This window comes from Glandiceps talaboti, chromosome 21 (assembly GCF_964340395.1).
Source record: "Glandiceps talaboti chromosome 21, keGlaTala1.1, whole genome shotgun sequence".
Lineage (NCBI taxonomy): Eukaryota > Metazoa > Hemichordata > Enteropneusta > Spengelidae > Glandiceps > Glandiceps talaboti.
In genome coordinates, this window is record NC_135569.1 from 4,731,658 (window position 1) to 4,752,348 (window position 20,691).

At 36.8% G+C, this 20,691-nt stretch overlaps 1 protein-coding gene across 3 annotated transcripts in view; it reads right to left on the reverse strand.

Annotated features, from left to right (window-relative positions):
• The window catches only part of LOC144451435 (uncharacterized), a 92,721-nt gene extending 77,460 nt beyond the window's left edge, over window positions 1-15,261 (reverse strand). For all 3 annotated transcript variants that reach the window (XM_078142275.1, XM_078142274.1, XM_078142272.1), the window contains exons 1-3: window positions 14,467-15,261; window positions 13,887-14,027; window positions 12,074-12,183 (exon numbers count right to left, since the gene is read on the reverse strand). In XM_078142275.1, the coding sequence (XP_077998401.1) occupies window positions 12,074-12,183; window positions 13,887-14,027; window positions 14,467-14,570 (355 nt within the window). In that variant the 5' untranslated portion in view covers window positions 14,571-15,261. The remainder of the gene's footprint in view (window positions 1-12,073; window positions 12,184-13,886; window positions 14,028-14,466) is intronic.
• Window positions 15,262-20,691: the final 5,430 nt, after the last annotated feature.

The window sequence follows — 20,691 nt, forward strand, 5'->3', positions numbered from 1 at the left end:
CGATTTTTTTTCAGAGTAACATCTTGGTTTATTTTGGTCTTGCAATCAGTTCAACTTTTTCTTTTTGAGGATTCACTATCTAGTCCTTGTTGAGTTTGATATTTAGCGTACAGCACCAAAACTTAATCTTCTATAAACAAATCTCTGCTAAACACTTAGAAATGAATCCCTTTCCTCTCTGCTTAAAATACTTCAAGTGAAACTAAAAATGTCAACTTCACTAAACTTCTCGGTTTCAAAACATCCTTTTAAAAGTTTTATCTTTGAATGAACATTAACTTTTACCAGACATAAACATTACAGTTTAAGCCCTGCAGGTGTCGGTCGTCCAATCAAAACTATCAAGCCTCTGGGTTTTGTCAGTCTCATGGAGATGAAAATAACCAACATTTTTTTTACGTTTGTAAATGTAATTGTCTGATGCTTCTTCCATTATGCGAATTTCACTTGTGTTGGCAACTGCAGATTGCTGTCTCTGTCTACAAAACTGTGTTTTATTCTCCTTACTCAGTGTTCCATACTACTGGACAACACTCCTTAGTTTTGTTTATTCAATGTTTAGTTCTTGTTCATGAATTTGGTGCCTTTGTGTTCACAAACAAATACAAACCAGCATTGTATTTAGTCAATTTGACATTTGACAAATTAAGCGACTTTTTAAAGGTACAAAGTGCCTTAAGGAACAACTTTCCCTGAACATCCAAGTTTTCAAAATCTCTACAAACTTTACCAAATGAAGGTTTGTTCCTTCTCCTTTTGAAATAATAAAAAAAAAACTGGGGTTCACCATCTTGCTTTTGTGGAAATCGATGATCCCTTACCTTCCCATAGATTTGACACTGCAGTCAGCGGCCATATTGGATTCTAAATTCTATATTTTTGATAATCGTTGTGACTTCTATTTTTTACATGTGTACAGTGAGCCCTATTTTTTCTTGACTTTAACCTTTGACCTTTCCTGACTAAATTAATAGCAAAAATTAACATTGTTTATTTCTGAAGCACATACATTTCTTTGTATGTTAATATTAACACTAAATGTCAAAAATATATGCAAAGTGCAACAAATATGCAAAAAATGATTAGAATAGGTGGGGAGGTAGATTTTTTTTTTAATGTGTGAGTGGCTAGTTCAGGTAGTTGTGTTTTCCATTGTTTTCCATATGGTCTCTATGTCATTGGTTTCTTCTCATCAGATGTACAACCATTACAGAATAGAAGAACAGTTTTATATTGTCTTTTTAAGTTGATATCAGTTTCTGCATCCACTATTTCTCGCGAGACATCACAATTTTCGCAACTTTATTTTATTTTTTCTTGAATACGTAAAAAAAAGTTTTGGGTCAGCAGTGAAAACTAGGTGGGTCGGATAACCAGAACCAAACCATTTTTTTGGCTGGGCCTAAATGGAGACAATTATCCATAATTCCACTCTATCTTAAAATCATGATCCAGCACTCCAAATTAGACTAATGACTTTAACTAAGAGGTATAAGTGGAGTCATGATGGGTGAATGGTTAGCGTGACCGGCTTGGAATCTACAGGTTGCAGGTTCGAGCCCCGTCGCTGCCTGCTGTTTGTTTCTGAGTGGCTAAAGTCCTTGGGCAAGATTTGAACCACGACTGTGCCTCAGTCAACCCAGCTGTATAACTGGGGACCTGGTAGGATGTAGGTTGCAATGTGAAGGCTTTAATCCTATGCGCTTAAATGGCTGCAATGGATTGTATGCTCCCCGGGGAGTTGAGGAAGACTAAAAGGGCCGTTGTGCTGTTCTGATCCGAGCCAGGGGTAATAATTGTAAAGCGCTTTGAGCACGGAGTGGGAAAGCGCTATATAAGAAACCAACATTATTATTATTATTATTATAACCTTCCTGCGAGGGATGAAAAGTTGACTATACTTTAATAGGAAGGATCTCTCTAAAGAGTTTCAATTCTTAATTTGTTTATTTTTACTATTAACACTGCTGAGTAGGAAAAACTTTGCAATACAATCTACTCATTTGTTAGTTTAGTTGTTGAGATTAAAATTTAGGTATGGTTGGTCAGAGATTGAACTGTCTGTCTGTCTAATGTCTAGCACTGATATCTGGTGATCCAGAGAAATATCCATCATCCCCTTCTCACGCCCCTCTTATGTGCCCCCCCCCCCCTGCTCTAGAGAAAACAATTACTCTGTACTTTTCAAACAAGATTGCCATAAATTGGTACTGACAAAACAATATATTTTCCTCTGTTGTGTTTGCAACAAATCCTCCAGCTGAGACTCCCTAAAAATTTTCTTCTAACCCCCCCCCCCCCCCTCCTCCCCTGCACTCTTCTTTATAGAAAATACCATGGTACACTCAACATCCATTTCTTTCACTTAATAAAATGGTATGAGTTGTCAATTCTCTGTAGCTCTTGATATCCACAAAGGGTCAATGTTTTTCAGAAACATCCAAACCTGTTGTGCTCACTTTTAAGTTAAACATAGAGCCACTTAAATGGCCTTCTATTCCTTCACGGTAAAAGCCTTGGAGTCCGATCAGACAGAATAGCAGCAATTATGGCATAGAATTATTTGAGTGACTATACGCTGGAACATAAAAGGGAGTGCTATATAACATAATACCTAAATACTATGATTACCCATAATTAGAGAAAGATTGACAGTACAAAATTATACATTACACATAATTTGCAAAGAAGGTGCGATCCACAGTATAACAATCAACCAAAAGTCCTTACTATCTATGGCATTGCAATTGACCACTCCCTTAATAACTACTACTTTGCAAGCTCACAAAATTCCGGCTGCTTTTCTCCGGACATTCTATTCCATTTTCAATAGATATGACAATACTTAAACATCACTTCATTTATCCCATATCACTCAGTATCAGTGAAATGGCCCGCATCTAATAGGAGAGGTAGATACTACAATAAAATGACCCATAGTACAAGGGGAAATACAAGATTGGATATCATTCGACAAATCTATCTAAAAGTGAAGAAACGTGTTAGGCTCATTTTCACAAACCAAGAATAAAATGACCCACAATACAGATGGGATAATATATTGTCCAGTTCAATATCTGCTTCAGTTCTGGTAAAAATTAAACCACAATCAAAACACATTCAACTTTTCTACAACCTAAGTTCATATTACACGGGATCATGACTGAGCTCACCCAAGTAGTAAAACTGAAGCTGATATTTGGGGCCACATTCAGATTAAATTTGTCAAGCTGTAGACTGTAGATTAAAAGTTTGGCCAATCACAACTAACTAATTTACTGTTTGGCCAATCACAACTAACTTAATTAAAAGTTTAGCCAATCACAACTAACTTAATTAAAAGTTTGGCCACTCACAACTAACTAATTTACTGTTTGGCCAATCACAACTAACTTACTGTTTGGCCAATCACAACTAACTTAATTTAATTTGCTAACACCATCAACAGGGACCAGAGTCATCCTAAATGAATTCACACTAATCTTGACTTAAACTACCCTCACGTACCTTTAACCTGGCGTGACTCTGGCTTGACTTAAACAATCACACTTGTTATTTTTAAGTTGGGTTAAGACTCAAGTTGACTCTGAGCTGGTGTCTGCTCAGACTTGTGAACCCTACGTAATCTTCAAATTTAATTCAATTTATACACTCAAACCAGACCACTCTATAGTGTGTTTTTTTTTATCTATTAATCTTTCATATACAGACACCATTTCAGTGCATTAGCACTGTTCTCCCAATGGAACCTGTTGCAAGATTACGTACATAGGGGGAAAAAAGAGAAAAAAAGGGGAAAAACCAGGACAAAAAGTATGTTACAGATGCACAGTGTACTTTAAAAGATATCCACCCACATTACCAGACTAGATTCTTCAGATGTCTTTTAAACGTCAAAGAGTTCGGAGCTGATCTTACGGATAGGGGTACATTGTTCCATGGAACAGCACCACTATAGTGAAATGCCCGTTTCCCAAATTCCGTTTTAACTGTAGGGATGTATATGTTACCTTTACTGGCCTGGCTTGTGTTATGAAGATGAATTTGATTGGAAAGATTGAACATTTCAGTGAGGTAACTAGGTGCATTGCCTGTTACGGATTTGTAGACAAGTGTTGCCAGTTGGCGTTACCATCTCATTTGAGGGCTGACCCAACCCAAGTTTTCATATACCCAATCCGTACTAGTATCACGGGAAACTTCGAGGAACAGTCGACTAGCTCGTTTATGGAGGAGCTCAAGGGATTGAGGGCGCTTTTAACGGAGTAACATTGCTTTTGCTCCGCTCCGTAAATTTCCGTAAGTTTCTCTATTTTTTTTGGAGAATTGTAAAGATTAACGAGCTAAACATGAAATGCAATGATTGTCCTGCAAGGAAGAATGTTGAACTGTGCCAGGGAGACATTATGCTATGCCCAAAGTGCGAAAATCGGAGATTTGGGAATATCCGGACAACAACTGAAAAGTCAGGTACAGCAAAGACGACGGCAGCCACACCCACTGTGCTACCAGGTGCATCATTAAGCAGCGCCTCTACTTCAAGGGACGAAAACGCAGGTATGGATCAAATGGCCATGGTATTGGAAGGTATCACGGAAATTAAGAATGAAGTTAGACAACTTAGAGAAACCCAAAACGAACTTGTAAAATCGGTAGATTTTATAAGTTATCAGTTCGAAACAATGAAAAAAGATATGCAGGCATTGCAAAAATCCAATGACACCTTGCAGCAAGACAATAGACTGTTACGCAACCGAGTGTCCGTGCTGGAAACAGAACTACACACAATGGATCAATACAACCGTAGAATAAATCTCGAAATTGCAGGTATTCCTGAACCTAATGAAGGCAAAGAGGATACAGATACAACTGTCCACAATGTCTTGCGTAAAATAGATCCGTCAATTACCTCAAGTGATATCGACGTAACTCATCGTATAGGGGTTAAACAAAATTATGAAAATGGAGCTGATACCACACGTAACAGAAGTTCTCGGCCTATTATTGTCAAATTTACAACCAGGAAAAAGCGAAACCACATCTATGAAAACCGAAGAAAACTTCACGGACTTTCGACTAGAGATGTCGGATACCAACAGCGGAATAACATTTTCATCAACGAAAACTTATGCAAGTCACAACGTCAACTCTTACACAAGATAAATGAGGCGAGGAAGAACGCAAAGTTTAAATATCTATGGACTATAAACGGTAACATCTATGTAAGAAAATCTCAAACTGAGCGATCAGTTTGTATCTCAAACGAAGATGAAATTAAGAAAATTAAGTAAAACTTTGGAATGCCGCATGAGTAATCCGACCAGGAATCACTGTACCGTTTGTAGTATTTTGATGTCACTTGTTACTTTATGTATTCTGATTATCTTCCTATTGTAAACATTTATTTTTCCAGTCAAGAGTCATTTTTCGTAACATGAATATACAAAGTACGAATACTTTTAATTGTTGTAACGCTATCACACCGTCTGAATTCAATGAGAGGTACAATTCCGTTGTTGATCATTCGTTTGCAGTTTCACATGTAAATGCTCGGTCACTGAACAGAAATTACGAAGACTTTCGTGTGATGTATGAGGATATTCTAAAAAATCGATTTAAAATTATAGGCGTGTCTGAGACATGGAGAATTAATGACCCTAGTCTTTTTTCTTTAGAGTCTTATGTTCTTGAAGTTAATTGTCGTGAGGTCGGAAGGGGTGGTGGTGTTGCCGCTTACATTCACTCCTCTATTAATTATAAGAAATTGCCCTTCACTTTAGCCAATTCTGAGTCACTTTGGTTTGAGATTTGTGACAAAAAGCACAAATTTGTTGTAGGCATTCTGTACAGGAAACCCAATACTGTTTTTTCGGATTTTGAAAATAGTCTTCTGGATGTACTTAATTGTATAAAGTTAGATAAAAAACATTGTATTCTCCTTGGCGATTTTAATATTGATATCTTACGTCAGGATAGTAATGTTGAAAGATTCACCACAGCAATGAATTGTCTACACTTAACACAGCTAATATCAGTTCCTACAAGGGTTACTGAAATCTCACATACTATTATTGATCATATTTATACAAATATTAGTAATTGCTCTATATATTCAGGTACGATTGCTGGTGATATATCTGACCATTTACCCATTTTTGCGATCTTTAAGGATTTGTGTTTACAAAGTACATCCATGACAGAAAAAATCACTTGTAGAAATTACAAAATGTTTGTTGAGGCAGACTTTGTAAATGATCTCTCTGAGCAACCATGGAACGAGGTCTACTCACGCACAGATGTCGATGACGCTTATGACACTTTCTTTACAATTTTCAGTGATTGTTGTAACAAACATGCTCCTATTATTGAAAGGTCCATTAAGAGCATCAGCAAATGCAAACCATGGATCACCAAATCAATCAAAAAGTCGATTAACAAAAAACATAAATTATTTGCTAAAATGATTAATTCAAATTATGAAATTGAGTCAGTAGATAAATATAAACGATATAGGAATGTACTGACCACAGTTCTAAGGGTTGCTAAGAGAGAATATTATGCTTCTTTGTTTCTGGAAAATCAAAATAATTCTACCAAGACATGGGAACTTATCAATAACTTAATTAATAAGAAGAAATCTAAACAGGGTACATGTTTACCAGATCAATTGACTGTCATAGCATCTGATGAAGAGATAATGACATGTAACACTCCCCAAGAGATCGTAAACGGGTTCAATAGTTTTTTTACAAACGTAGGGCCCAACCTGGCAAGTAAAATCCAGACACCCTCTAAATCTTATTTGGAATTCCTTCCTCAGATCTCTGAGAATTCCTTTTTCTTGGAACCTACAACAGAATTTGAAGTTGCCAACTTGTTGAGAACCCTAGATACCAAAAAGGCCTCAGGCTATGATAATTTACCATCAAAACTTATTGTAATAGCTGCTAATCAAATAGCAAAACCGTTATCTTACATTTATAACCTATCTTTTTTACAATGTAAGTTTCCCAGTGCATTAAAAGTAGCAAGGGTAGTACCTATTTATAAGAAAGGTTCAAAAACTTCACCTGGGAACTACCGCCCAATTTCAGTTTTGCCTGTTCTTAGCAAAATAATTGAAAAGATTGTGAATACTAGACTTATGGGTTTTCTCAACAAGTTTCATCTACTTTATAAACATCAATATGGTTTTCGTGGGAAACATAGTTCAAAGCTGTCACTCGTTAATCTGGTCAGTAATTTACTTCATCAAATTGATGATGGCAATGCTACTATTGGTATATTTATCGACTTTACAAAAGCTTTTGATACGATAAACCATAACATTTTACTCTCTAAGCTTCAACAATATGGGATACGGGGAAACCCTTTGAGGTGGTTTTCAGATTACATACACAATCGAACTCAGTTTGTTTTTGCTGATGAAGTAAACTCTGAAAAAATGTCAATCACTTGTGGGGTACCCCAGGGTTCAACACTTGGCCCAACATTGTTCTTAATCTATATTAACGATCTCCCGAATTCTTCCAGCTACTTTGATTTTCGTTTATTTGCAGATGATTCCAACTTATTTCACAGATTTCCAGACAAGATAAGCACTATAGATCTCTCTCTTGTGAACCATCACTTCAAGAAAGTTTTACATTGGTGTGATGCAAATAAGTTGACCATTAACACAGGGAAGACAAACTACATAATATTTCATAGCAAACGTAAAATGGTTACCAAACATGGTGCACTTATAGTCAATGATCAACTTCTAAATGAGGTCGACAAAGCTTCTTTTGTCGGCATTATCATTGACAGACATTTATTATGGAAAGATCACATTGAATATGTAACGAATTGTGTTAGGAAGAAATCGGGAATGTTATTTAAATTGAGAAATGTTGTTCCCCAACATATTTTACTGTTACTTTACAAAGCCTTTCTCCAGCCCAATATAATGTATGGTTTAGAAGTTTGGGGCAGTACATATTCGTCGTATCTACAGCCAATTATGTATATCCAGAAAATGTGTGTGCGATGTATGACTTACTCTGGGTTCAGAGACTCGTCTTCTCCTTTATTTAAAAAGCTGGGTCTTCTTAATATTTATAAACTTCATAAACTTGGTATAGGAAATTTTATTTTTGATTTGTATAACAAGAACCTTCCTCATGATTTAAGCGATTATTTCCAGGAGATCGATCATAGCCGAGACACAAGATTTAAACTTAGGCGAAATTTGGCAATTCCGAAAATACGCACAGCTGCCGGTCAATTTTCCATCAGGTTTTCAGGCACAAAATTGTGGAACAGTTTGCCAACAGAAATGAAATGTCTCACATCAAAACATCTGTTCAGGAAAGCTTTTAAAGAGTATCTACTTGACGAAATTTAAACTAGTGAATATAATACATATTCTTGCATTGTTAGCTCGTTTTTGAAATTTTCTCCCATTATATTTTTTCTTCTAGTTCTGTGTAGCCCTTATTGTTATTGATGCATATGAACTCTGAGGTGGAGCCAAACTTGATTAGCGAAAAGCTATTTTTTTGACTCCAAATTGCCAATCTGTTTATTTATTTCCTGTCATTTTGTAATTGTAACTTACTTTAAAAAATTGGCAATAAAATGAATGAATGAATGAAAAAAAGTGTCTTCAAATACTTTTGATTCGTATTACACCATACATTCACAGCATAATCGAAATGGGGAAGGACTAAGGTATTGAACATCATCTTCCTACGTCCCATCGGCAAAAAGTGTCTGAATCTCTTAGTGGTCAAACTAAGAACGTGACAACAGCTAGGAAATCTAAACACACTGTACCAATAAAATCACTTCCTGTAATAAATACATCCCTACTATAATACACAGTGTGCATATAGCACAATATACAGAAGTGCTCATATTTCATTGATATACAATATTTCAATATTTCATGTTTTTTTTTTCCTAATTCAAGTGATATTTATAGTTCATAATTTTTAATAGATACATTCTCTAGGATAACACAGCAATTTACAGAGTGTATGTGCTCAAGCACGTATACTAGTATTTCATTCATATAAAATATTTCAAATTTTCACTGTACACTACTCACATTACCGATACAAGCAATACATTGTTTAGTGACATTTATATTAATATTTATAGCAAATACATTCTGTTTTACAGCATAGTAATGTACACATTAATACAATGTATGTGCTCAAGCAAGTATCCCAGAATTTTATTGATACATAATATTTCAAGTTTTCACAGTGAAACAGTCGTGTTATGGGTATGATCAAGTAACATAGTATCAGAATTCATGACAACTACAATACAATGGTGTTCATAAATACAGAGTGCATGTGTACTAACTGATGCACATGTTCCAATATTTCACCGACTTCAATTCTTCACCGTACAACACTTACTTTAAGAGTAGTACGCGTACCATATTTTTTGTTGTTCAAATGACATTGCTATGGTCCTAATTTATAGCATGCTGCCAAAACCACTGTATCTAGTGTGAAAAATAATGACCCAGAGGTCAAAAAGTCACAACAAAACCATAAAGAGTCTTGCTTTGTACACACTATATGAAATGTAACAATCAATTGGACCAATTAACCCAGCTCACCTATCTTTGTAACTTGGTCTCATTGCCAAAAAAATGTAGTAACCTGCCATACTACAACACAGTTCTCTATGAGGGGTTTTTGAAGGGTCCTCCCCTCTAATTGCAAGGGCCAACCGTCTATTTGCAGTGCACCCCTCCTCATGACAACTACATAAGAAATTTCAAATATGATATTAAAAGTGTGCACAATATGTATACATGTGAAAATGTCATAATTGTGACCCTGTTTGCCCCCCCCCCCCCATGAGGGGTCTTGAGGGGGGCGCCTCTATTTCCATGGGCTGCCTAGCTCTTCTATCTGATGTATAACATGTAATAAAGATTTCTAACAAAGTAGGTACAACATACATAATTGTGATATTTTCAAACTTATGTGCAAGTATGACCTCCATAACTTTAATCTCTCATAAATGTCAAATCTTTTGGCCAAAACTTGAACTTAAATGGTTGTGGACAGACACATATATACCCCAAACCCAAAGATGTACTAATGGACAAACAAAGGGCTGGATGGAATATAACTACATGTATCACCCTTTTCCTGTTTTCTTCAATTCTTCACCTAAACATCCGCACTTCGAAACAACCCATCAATTTTCACACCAATCCTCGAAGTATTTCTCAAGTTTACATTCTCTACATTGGGCATTCATTCACACTGTATTTCCTAAGTAGAAGGCATGTTTCCAGGCCGACCAATTTGATAAACATCCTTTACTACCCCAATGACTTTATTGACATCAATTTTAACTTGAGTTTCACATTACACACTGACTTCTGATGATGGGTTTGTGCCAGAAATAGTTAAATTTTACCCCCCCCCCCCCAAAAAAAAAAAAAAAAAAAAAAAAATTAAAAAATCTAGAAACTGCACTGGGGCACAATTGGGGGATACTATTTTCCAAAGGTAACCAGATCTTTTGGGAGTAATCCAATATAATTTGGAACAAATCCAGTCTGAGGCAAGGATGTTAGTCTAGTTCCTGACGGATCGTATTCCGTACTACATTATCTTCATACTATTCCGTCTAGTCAATCCTGTAACTCTCACACAGAATTCTGTGCTCCCCCTACAGCGTTCATATAAACATGATGACGTTGTCGCGTCCCCACATGATTTTAGTTTAAACAGACTAGATAAATAGAATAGGTGGAGTCCTGGTTGGACATTTGCATATCATAGTGATACCGGAAACAGCTGTACCAAATGAATATTAATGAGCGATGACGATAGCATGTGCCGTTTGCGCTTTGCCCACCATGGGGTAGAACCACAATTAACGCCTTCAGTAACGGGATTGACTAGACGATATAGTATGAAGATAACGTAGTACGGAATACGGGCCATCAGGAACTAAACTACAAGGATGTTGGTCTGCGTAATATCACATCCCCCTGACTCATCAACATATCCTATCTATTTTATATCCTATCTGTAGAGATAATGTCATCAATCCTTCCTTCCTTCCTTTGTTTTATACCTAACTATGTCTTCAAGTGATTTCATCTCTCCTTCCTCTCTTACGTAACACTGTGATAGTTAATTGTAGGCACATCAAGAAGGATAAATTTTAAAACTTGGGGTACGCCAAAGTAAATGATTCATTCATTCACGCAACTCCAGGAAATAAAAGGTATTTTCATAAAGTAACGGCAGTTCTGGAAAGTCATTTTATGATTTCATATCACATAAGATTCGCTTGATAGCCAAGAAACACCAAATTGAAACTCTCTTTAACCTCCACTGTTCTTTTGGTTATACACTGTTGCCTTATAGGTCTTAGCAAACATGAATATTTATTAGATGAACAGTGTAGATTCATGAATATTCATCTAACGTAATAAGCACTTAGGAGTCATTGCAAACACTTCATTTAATAAACTAAATTAAGTCAATATCAAAGTAAACACATCATCAGAGTTGTTTAAAATATTGTCATGGTAACAAGTGACATCATAGCAATCACTATGGTATTGCTATGGCAATCACAGGTGACTAGATAGCAACAATTTTGTTGCCATGGTTCCAGGTGATGTTGCCAGGGTTGCAAGTGATATTGCAATCACTATGGTATTGCTATGGTAATTGCAGGTAACTAGATAATAACAAATTTGGTGTCATGGTAACAGGTGATGATGTCACCTTGGTAACAGCTGACATAGCAAAAGCTATAATGTTGCCACAGTAATTGCAGGTGACTATATAGCAACAGTAGTGTTGTCATGGTAACAGATAACATGATAGCATACTAGTATGTGGCTATGGTACAAGTATCTTAGCAACAAGTGATAACTTGACAAAGGCCATCAGCATAAATGTTGGTTTATCTCCAATTCTTTCATCTCAACTCAACTCTAACTTGCATTTCAATCCAAGAACTAATAGTAATACACTATTTCAAGTATTAACACACAAATTCTATATCAATTGTAGAACATAAGCCACAAATTACTTACGATACATGCAGCCTGATTCGCCATTCAGTTGAGAGTAACCATGGCAACACTTGTAGTTTGTTGCAAATGAACTCTGATAAACTGTCCTGTATGTGGTGTAATATGCTGTCCTGTGGGGTAGAAAATAACAATACATTCAGAATTTCTAATATCGGGAAAAAATCACTTGTAAAAACACTTCCTACAGCAATAAATAAGACATATGTTTCAAGCAATAGAATAGTAACAAATGCTATATCAGTATTTGAAATGAATATATCAGTATTGGAAATGGCTATATCAGCATTTGAAATGGATGTATCAGTATTTGAAATGGATATATCAGTATTTGAAATGGCTATATCAGCATTTGAAATGGCTATATCGGCATTTGAAATGGATGTATCAGCATTTGAAATGGATGTCAGTATTTGAAATGGCTCTATCAGCATATGAAAGGATATATCAGTATTTGAAATGGCTATATCAGCATTTGAAATGGCTATATCGGTATTTGAAATGGTTACTAGTATATCAGCATATGAAAGGATATATCAGTATTTGAAATGGCTATATCAGCATATGAAAGGATATATCAGTATTTGAAATGGCTATATCAGCATTTGAAATGAACAACCCAGCTGGTAGGCCAGCACAGTGCAGATCAGATTGATCATACCAAGTACAGCCACCAAATACATGCGCAAGTGTGTATAATAAATTAATTTGAGGGGGAGGGGGAGGGTAATGATGTAGATTATTTATTTATTCCAAATTGCTCCAATATCCCAAGGCAGAATATGATTTCCTCCTCTCTCAATCTATGACAGCTTTCATTAAATATAATTCTGTTAAACCGTTGTCCCATCATTTTCTAGCTCCACAAAAGATTGAAAAATAAAGTGCCTCGGTTCATGTACATCATATATTTAGCCACACTTTTGAAAATATCATTTTCTAAATACAATTTTTGATAAACATTCAATTCTCCAAATGTAACATTTAAAACATTCCAACACTCAGATGTCCAAAACTTTGTTATAATTATAAAGTTTTAGATCACTAATGACCGCGTTACAATACTCAATTTCAAAACTGAATTGAAAGCTTTCAAATGTTCTCTGGAAAGTTATCATAAAGACAACAGGATTTTTTCTGGAGACCCTTTTTCAATGTTATCATACATCCTTTTGAAATATGTTCAGAGGAAAAATGTTATTCATATATTTACTTATTTATTTATTTATTTGTTTGATTGTTTGTTTGTTTGGGGAAGGTATAATGTACTCCTAGGATAAATACTTTTACTAAGTTACAAGGCATGCCATCAAAATCAGCAAAAGTTTGGTCCAGGCAAAATTAAAAAAGAAAAATTCTCTGTTCAGTGATATCAAATTTATATCTTGTAACTTTCAAACACACCCACTATACTATAATCATAACATTTGGTGGAATTACAATTTACAATAGTAGTATTTTCCAGTTTGGGATTAATTTTGAGTGATCTGGGGGAGACTGTTTTTTAGCCAAGTCATGGTGTTGATGCACTCACGGGACGTGTTGATGCACTCACGGGACAGACTCACCAGATCTACATACCTACACAGACAGTAAAACTGGGACGTTACGTGATGTCTTTGTGCTACCCAAGCATAACCATCCACTGTCTGACATAGCCTACATTCAAACGGGTATTAACTATCAAAAGGAAGTAATCGGAATTCGCGAAGAGTTTATTATGAATTTCAAATCAGCACCTCAGTGAATCACCCACTTCTTTTGTTTTTTTTCAAAAGGACCATGGAGTCACTTTGAAATATAAACTAACACTCACCTCCGTTCGTAGCCGACGCACCAGTTGTTAGTATTATAACCACAGCTCTGCTTCCATACTTTCACCATCCTCGTAAAAGCTCGTACACATGGCTGTCGGTGGCCTACCATCGTAACTTCTTGATACGGGCAAACATTGGGCCTAAAAACCAAACGAGGAGTTGGCAAATCGCAAAAGAAAACACACGACTTTTCTTTCTCAATACATTACCTCATCTCAACAACGCAAATAAATACAGCAAAGATCTCTTTCTTTAAAGTGACAACCAACTGGCTTCACTTTCTATCCGAAACTTTCTTTCTCCACTACCTGAAAATCTGTCAACACAGTGCATGCAAGGAACAATGTTCACGCGTGTGATTTACCTAGTTTTACGCAATCGATGATTCCCAGACGTTTGAAATCTCAACTACGATTTTTACGTGACCACTACGATATTACGGATATATTTACAAAGGAAAGGTTACAACACTGACATCTGAACATTCACTCGTTGCAATGTGTCACACAAAATCCTGCAGCCTATTCCCTCAATTATAAAAAGAGTTTTGAAAATATATAACAAAATAATTGTACTTACATTCCCGGCATCAGCTGTGCCGCTAGTCCACTGTCGAATATGTGGAGAAATGCAACTAAAAGTAACATTTTTTGGAACGACGTTGTGCTTTGTATGCGCTCCATACTAGAGTGTACACAGAGTTACTTCAGTTCAGTTCTTCTGTTTTTTTAAATTTTTGATAAGAGTTGATATCTACGTATGTTGGAAATAATGAAACCTCTTTTGACGGCGTCGAAGGTGAGAATAAATGACTCTATGTATGATGATCGATTGCGTTATCGAGTACAGGAATGTCAGATACTGTGGCCGTAAACTGTTCAAGGAGTACGAAGAGAACTGCACACGCCGCACACCGGTATCAATGAACTAGCTGTCACCGCGGAAGAAGTTCGTCACGTCTTTCCGTCTGGGTTTCCCAACAATACAAAGTACGAGTGTAACTTGAGAGTTAGGCGGTTGGATGAACTTAACCTGGCCCGATGAGCTGGATGAGTGAGCGTACGTTTCTAAGTCAAGGTTTTTTTGTACCTCTCAGTTCCAGTAATAAGTTCCTGCTAAACTTGACACTGTTGTCTGATGCTACACTCAAAATGAGAAGGCGTTAATGGTCCAGCGTTCGATCGACAACAAAAAAACACTCACTCGGCCTATACACAGTGTCGTCGACTACTGTAGACAATATACAGTGGCCAGCCTCGTTTAGACACAGTCTTCAAATGAGACACTAGCTGTAATGCACTTAGGTCACACTCAGTAAATTCAAGACGCCTGTATTCAATGTAGCGGTGTTGAGAGTAGGTGAACTAGTGTTCCTCACTGGCACTGCACTGACTACACTGCTGGTTGCATTATGGGGCTTACACTAAATCAGCAACACCGTGGGCCTTAGGGGCGGGGCTTGTGTTTAACGTCTGCAAGACAACTTTAACATGTTTAAAATCACGTGGGGGCGGCAAGACTAAAGCAATTCGACAGACTATTAGCAAATCTTGCCAAAATAAACTAAAACTGTGTTAATTAATAAGTCGCAATCAATTGCAAACTTTAAGTGTGTGACACTGTTACGACTGCTTAGGGTTTATTACAAATATAAGCCATTGCGCAAATGCTCAATTTGAAGAGCAACTGTAGATGGGTTTACCCGATCCCCACTCGCTCTCTGACACAAATTATGTTCCATACGTTCGAGGACAAAATAATAAAAAGTGGTTGCAACGTGATGAGTGTTACTGCAATACAATTTGTCTTTCTCATTATTGGTATCGTGTAAATAAACACTACTTTAGACGGTGGCGCATCAATTACGTATCGATGGACAATGCAGCCATTCACTGATTCCCACTAGATCTGGCAACCAGACGCAGTTATAATGACTATCCACGGACACGAAGAAAGTTGTACATATGTGTATTCCCAAATCGACGATACCGACCCCATCAAAGAGGAAACGAGCGGTCTTGAACAAAGGAAAGCGAGTTCGTTTGGAAATTTATTCATTTTGCATCCAGTCAATGCAAAGTGTGCGTGATACACTTTCTCAAGAACTTTTTAAGTAAGGAATGAGTGGTTGCGATGTAACTATTATCAGATGTTGACCCAGTGGGGGCGTGCTATATGCTCATGATATGCTTCAAATTCTACTTCACACCTTATGATACCACATCTACAGACAAGGAGAACACGAACGTATAAGATGTGTATTAAAGAAAAAGTCCTTGCCGCAGGGGCGACCTCGGTCCCGTTCACCACATGGGTTTCCTTATTAAACGTGCCGAATGGTTTATTATTAAATCAGTGTATATGACATTGTACATTGACTTTGATATCAATGTGAACAACATGATCATGACTTTCCTGTTACACATTACACATGACCAAATGGAAAAATATGATCTGAAACACAGAGCGCAACATTGTGCATTCAAATATCAGAGACCATTTACTAGTATATCGAATATAAGGTAATGTTTCATTGATCTTCATACATACATACATACATACATACATACATACATACATACATACATACATACATACATACATACATACATACAGACAGACAGTAAACATACATACATACATACATACATACATACATACATACACACACACACACACACACACACACACACACACACACACACACACACACACACACACACACACAATTTCGAACAGTGGTAATAACTAAAACATAGACCCTACACGTCTATAACTAAAATAAGTTTTGTTGACCGCAATGACGCAAATAATTTATTGTTTCCTTGTGGCGTCCATTTCATGACTGACCGTGATAAACTTCCTGTAGACTGTATATAGCATTCTGTCAAGGTAATATCATGGTAAACAATGTATAGTTTGTGTGCTACATTCTATAGTTTTAAATTGCTACGGTTGAAATAAGGGATGACTCGTTCCTTGGTGTGTTTTTTTATAATATCGATATTATCGAATCAACCTTTAGATCCAAAGTCTTCTTTTGATAGGACATGCTTGTTGCTTCCTTTATATCTTTTTTTCCTTGTACAAGTTCCAAATTATCTAAAACCTAACGTTTCTCAACAATAGGACCGTGAGAATGAAAAGTAAAGTTGGTTTATTGCCAGCCTACTTGTAATAATCTTGAAGGACTAAAGTTACTACACTAATTCAGCTATCCTAACTGTAGCCCAGAACATTGCTCTGGAAATCGGCGCTATAGAATTTTTATTGATTGACTGATTGATTGATTGACTGATTGATTGATTGATTGATTGATTGATTGATTGATTGATTGATTGATTGATTGATTGATTGGTTGGTTGGTTGGTTGGTTGGTTGGTTGGTTGGTTGGTTGGTTGGTTGGTTGGTTGGTTGATTGATTGATTGATTGATTAGTATATAATTGCTTAGTATAAACAATAAATTATAAATTTCATTGCTTCATATGCCACTGATCGTACCTACGCTACTTACAAGTAAAAAGATAGAGACGAATTTTTTCATATAACGGTTTGTTGATAAACAGATTCAATGACATGGACAGGCTAATTCATGCACTTGGGAAATGAAAATAAGTATGGTTCAGTGCCGCTCTCATTACCCCCTCCTCCACCCCCTCCCCACCCCCTCCTTAGTATGTTTCTTTTATATGACGCTTGTGTATAAACTTTCTTCTTACACTTGGACCATGACTTTAGGCCGGGACATATACTAGTAGTATCTTTTATCATTCGTGAAAGCCGACAATCAATTAACAAGTGCCTCCAAGCATTGAATTGAAGAACACTCGCCAGAAAAATAAACGGGAAGGCTGGAGTACTGTAATGATACACGACGTGATTCCTTTTATGGCGCCAAATTATTAACCATTTACTATGTTTAGTACTAACCAAGCAATTAAGCAACGAAATGTTTACAGATAGGCAGCCCTGCAGATAGGGTAGACATATATTCTGATACCATGGATACGGTCGCCTATGGATACGGTCGCGTTAAGTTGAATGACTGGGTGTAACATCAGCGAAAATAATCGCCATCAATTTACTGTTTGGCTTGCAATTGAATATAAATAAACCCCAAGTTCTCGCATCCTATCAATCAGTCATTCGAATTACACAGAAGAATTCTTTGGTTGGGAAACCATACGTAGTGCATGACAACTATTTTTCACATCTTCATTTTAATCCTAGTCCGAAAACTGGGCCTTCAAAGTTCAGAATATAAACTTACTGATTTATTTCAGTTTGTACATATTTTCATGTATATACTGTTTAATGCTACAACCAACAAAACAGACCAACAAATCAAACCTCTCTCTCTCTCTCTCTCTCTCTCTCTCTCTCTCTCTCTCTGGAAATGACGTAACAAGCTTACATAAGATATATGACGCATCCAAATAAGGAAGAACATGGAATAATCATTTTCATCAACAGGGTTCTTATGTAACCTTTCGACGTCACATATGCTGGAAGTGGACGCGTTCCTAACACACCTACATGATGGGTTATCAATTTATAACTGTCATTCTGAAATATTGCCTTTTAAATTTGCCATCAATTTGATTTTTAAGAAGTTCAGTCATGTTCCTTCCCATTTTGGAGACTACGTTTCCAGTTATGGTGTGACCATTAGTATCCAGTGCTACGGAGCGAGGCGACGACTTTGTTTTAGATGAAACGTAGCAAAAAAAGGCACGAACGACTGTCGACAGTCTAAGTCAGTATGTGCAATACACATACAGAATGCTCGCTACTCACTGAGTATTCGAACACATAAAATATCTTGTCTTCATATGAAAAGTCCAACACACACCATGTTATGTTTAATTCTATTAAATTCAGCGACAACAGTATTAAAGATAAATTACAAAAAAGTCAAGACGGCAGTCTAACTCGCACTAACATTCAACATACTCAAACCACACACCACATATAGTGGTCGGTTGCCAGGGGCAACATGATGAATGAATTACGGCGCTACATCTCAGGTTGGGAAACAAATTATTTAAGCATGCGCAGAGTTCACAAAGTCATGAAAAGTCGAAACTACAAATTAGATATATCATGACGTCATCAAATGTAGGACAATACGTCTTGGTCTTTTCCTGTGTAGCTTCAACTCGTGATACATGTATATAATAAATCGTACACATCTCTGCTAACTCTCTCCATTGTTACTTCGTGGAATATAACATTACGTCGTTTCAAGAGAAATTCTGAAGGCGTTTCCCAATCCTCCCACTCGTTTCAAATTGTGAAGGCGTTTCCCAATCAGCCCACTTGTTTCATTTTCACATCACACATGGCCGATTTTGTCTTCAAAAGAAATACTAGTTTGTGCTCTGACTTGCGAGAATGGATTAAACGTTGAAAACGAGTACTTGAGTCAAATTGCGTGTTTACATATTTACTGTTACTATGGAGACTATGTAAAATACACTTGTAGTACTAAAATAAACGTTTCCTGCAAAGAACTCATTTTCACCTTCTAATCAAATAGTTACATCAAATAGCAACGATGGATTACACAACTTCACTGAGTGTCAGTATACAGTCAACTGACGTACGTTCTGCATGTTGGATGAACTAAGGCAGAGTCAACAGGTCACCGTTATCATCACCGGTCACTCGATGTACAATTCTCACTTCCATGGTATACCTTGTTTGTCACACCTGGTCGCAACTCAAGGTTATTCTGGTCGCAACTCAAGGTTATTCTACCGGTACATAAATGACATGAAGTCGGGTCTGATGATATGCAACTTATTTTTTTCTTTTTGAAAAAGTAAAAGAGAGAAGACGGCACGTAATTGCTTCGTTTGCCCAGAGTGCGGTTCGCACATTCTCACACACCAACTTATTTATCTTTTGTGGAAAATCGAAAAACCTTGCATGGTGCCGTAAAAGAAGCGACAATGGGTTCACATAGCCTCAAAACCTGGCGATCTGACTCCAAACACTAGTTTGATTCTAGTTCAGGCATATACCTAGGCTATCTGCTAGACCTCGGATGTTCTTCCGATACAATACGACACACGACCGAACATGGCTATCGAGGATAAGCCCTCACTGCGAACTTCGTTCTCTTATAGTATCGAAAGAAAGCCCGAACGTCTAGCAGCAAAACTAGCATAGACCCACCACTCACTGGTTCAGGCGAATTACATGGTCAAGACAGATACTAGTAGCCAAGTTTCTGAGCTATATGAAGTTGACAAAGGGCGTACATTAGTAAATATGTATGAAGTACCAAGTTCCTGCCAAACATGTTAATGCAAATATTCAAATACTAATTAGTGTAGGTAATCAGTAGTGCAATCAAATACACAATAGCACTCAACGTGTGTTTGATGACGGTGATTAGTCTGTGCCAAATGACCCCAACTACAAACAGGAACTGTGTACCAAGGACTTCGTATAACATACTAGATGTAATTGCCGGACAAGTGGGTGTTGAAGCCTACTTCTCATGTCATTCATACGGAAATTGTAACATCGCAACAATAAATTTTCACTAAATGTACCACACTTCCGTCACTTTGGCGCCAAGGAGTGCTAAATCCATATGGACACAAATGTGTAAAATTCATACACGCTGTCATGTACATACATACACACATACATACATACATACATACATACATACATACATACATACATACATATATATACACATACATACATACATACATACATACATACATACATACATACTTGTACTCCGGCTGGGCGTTAAATTTTCGACTTACAGTACATACATACA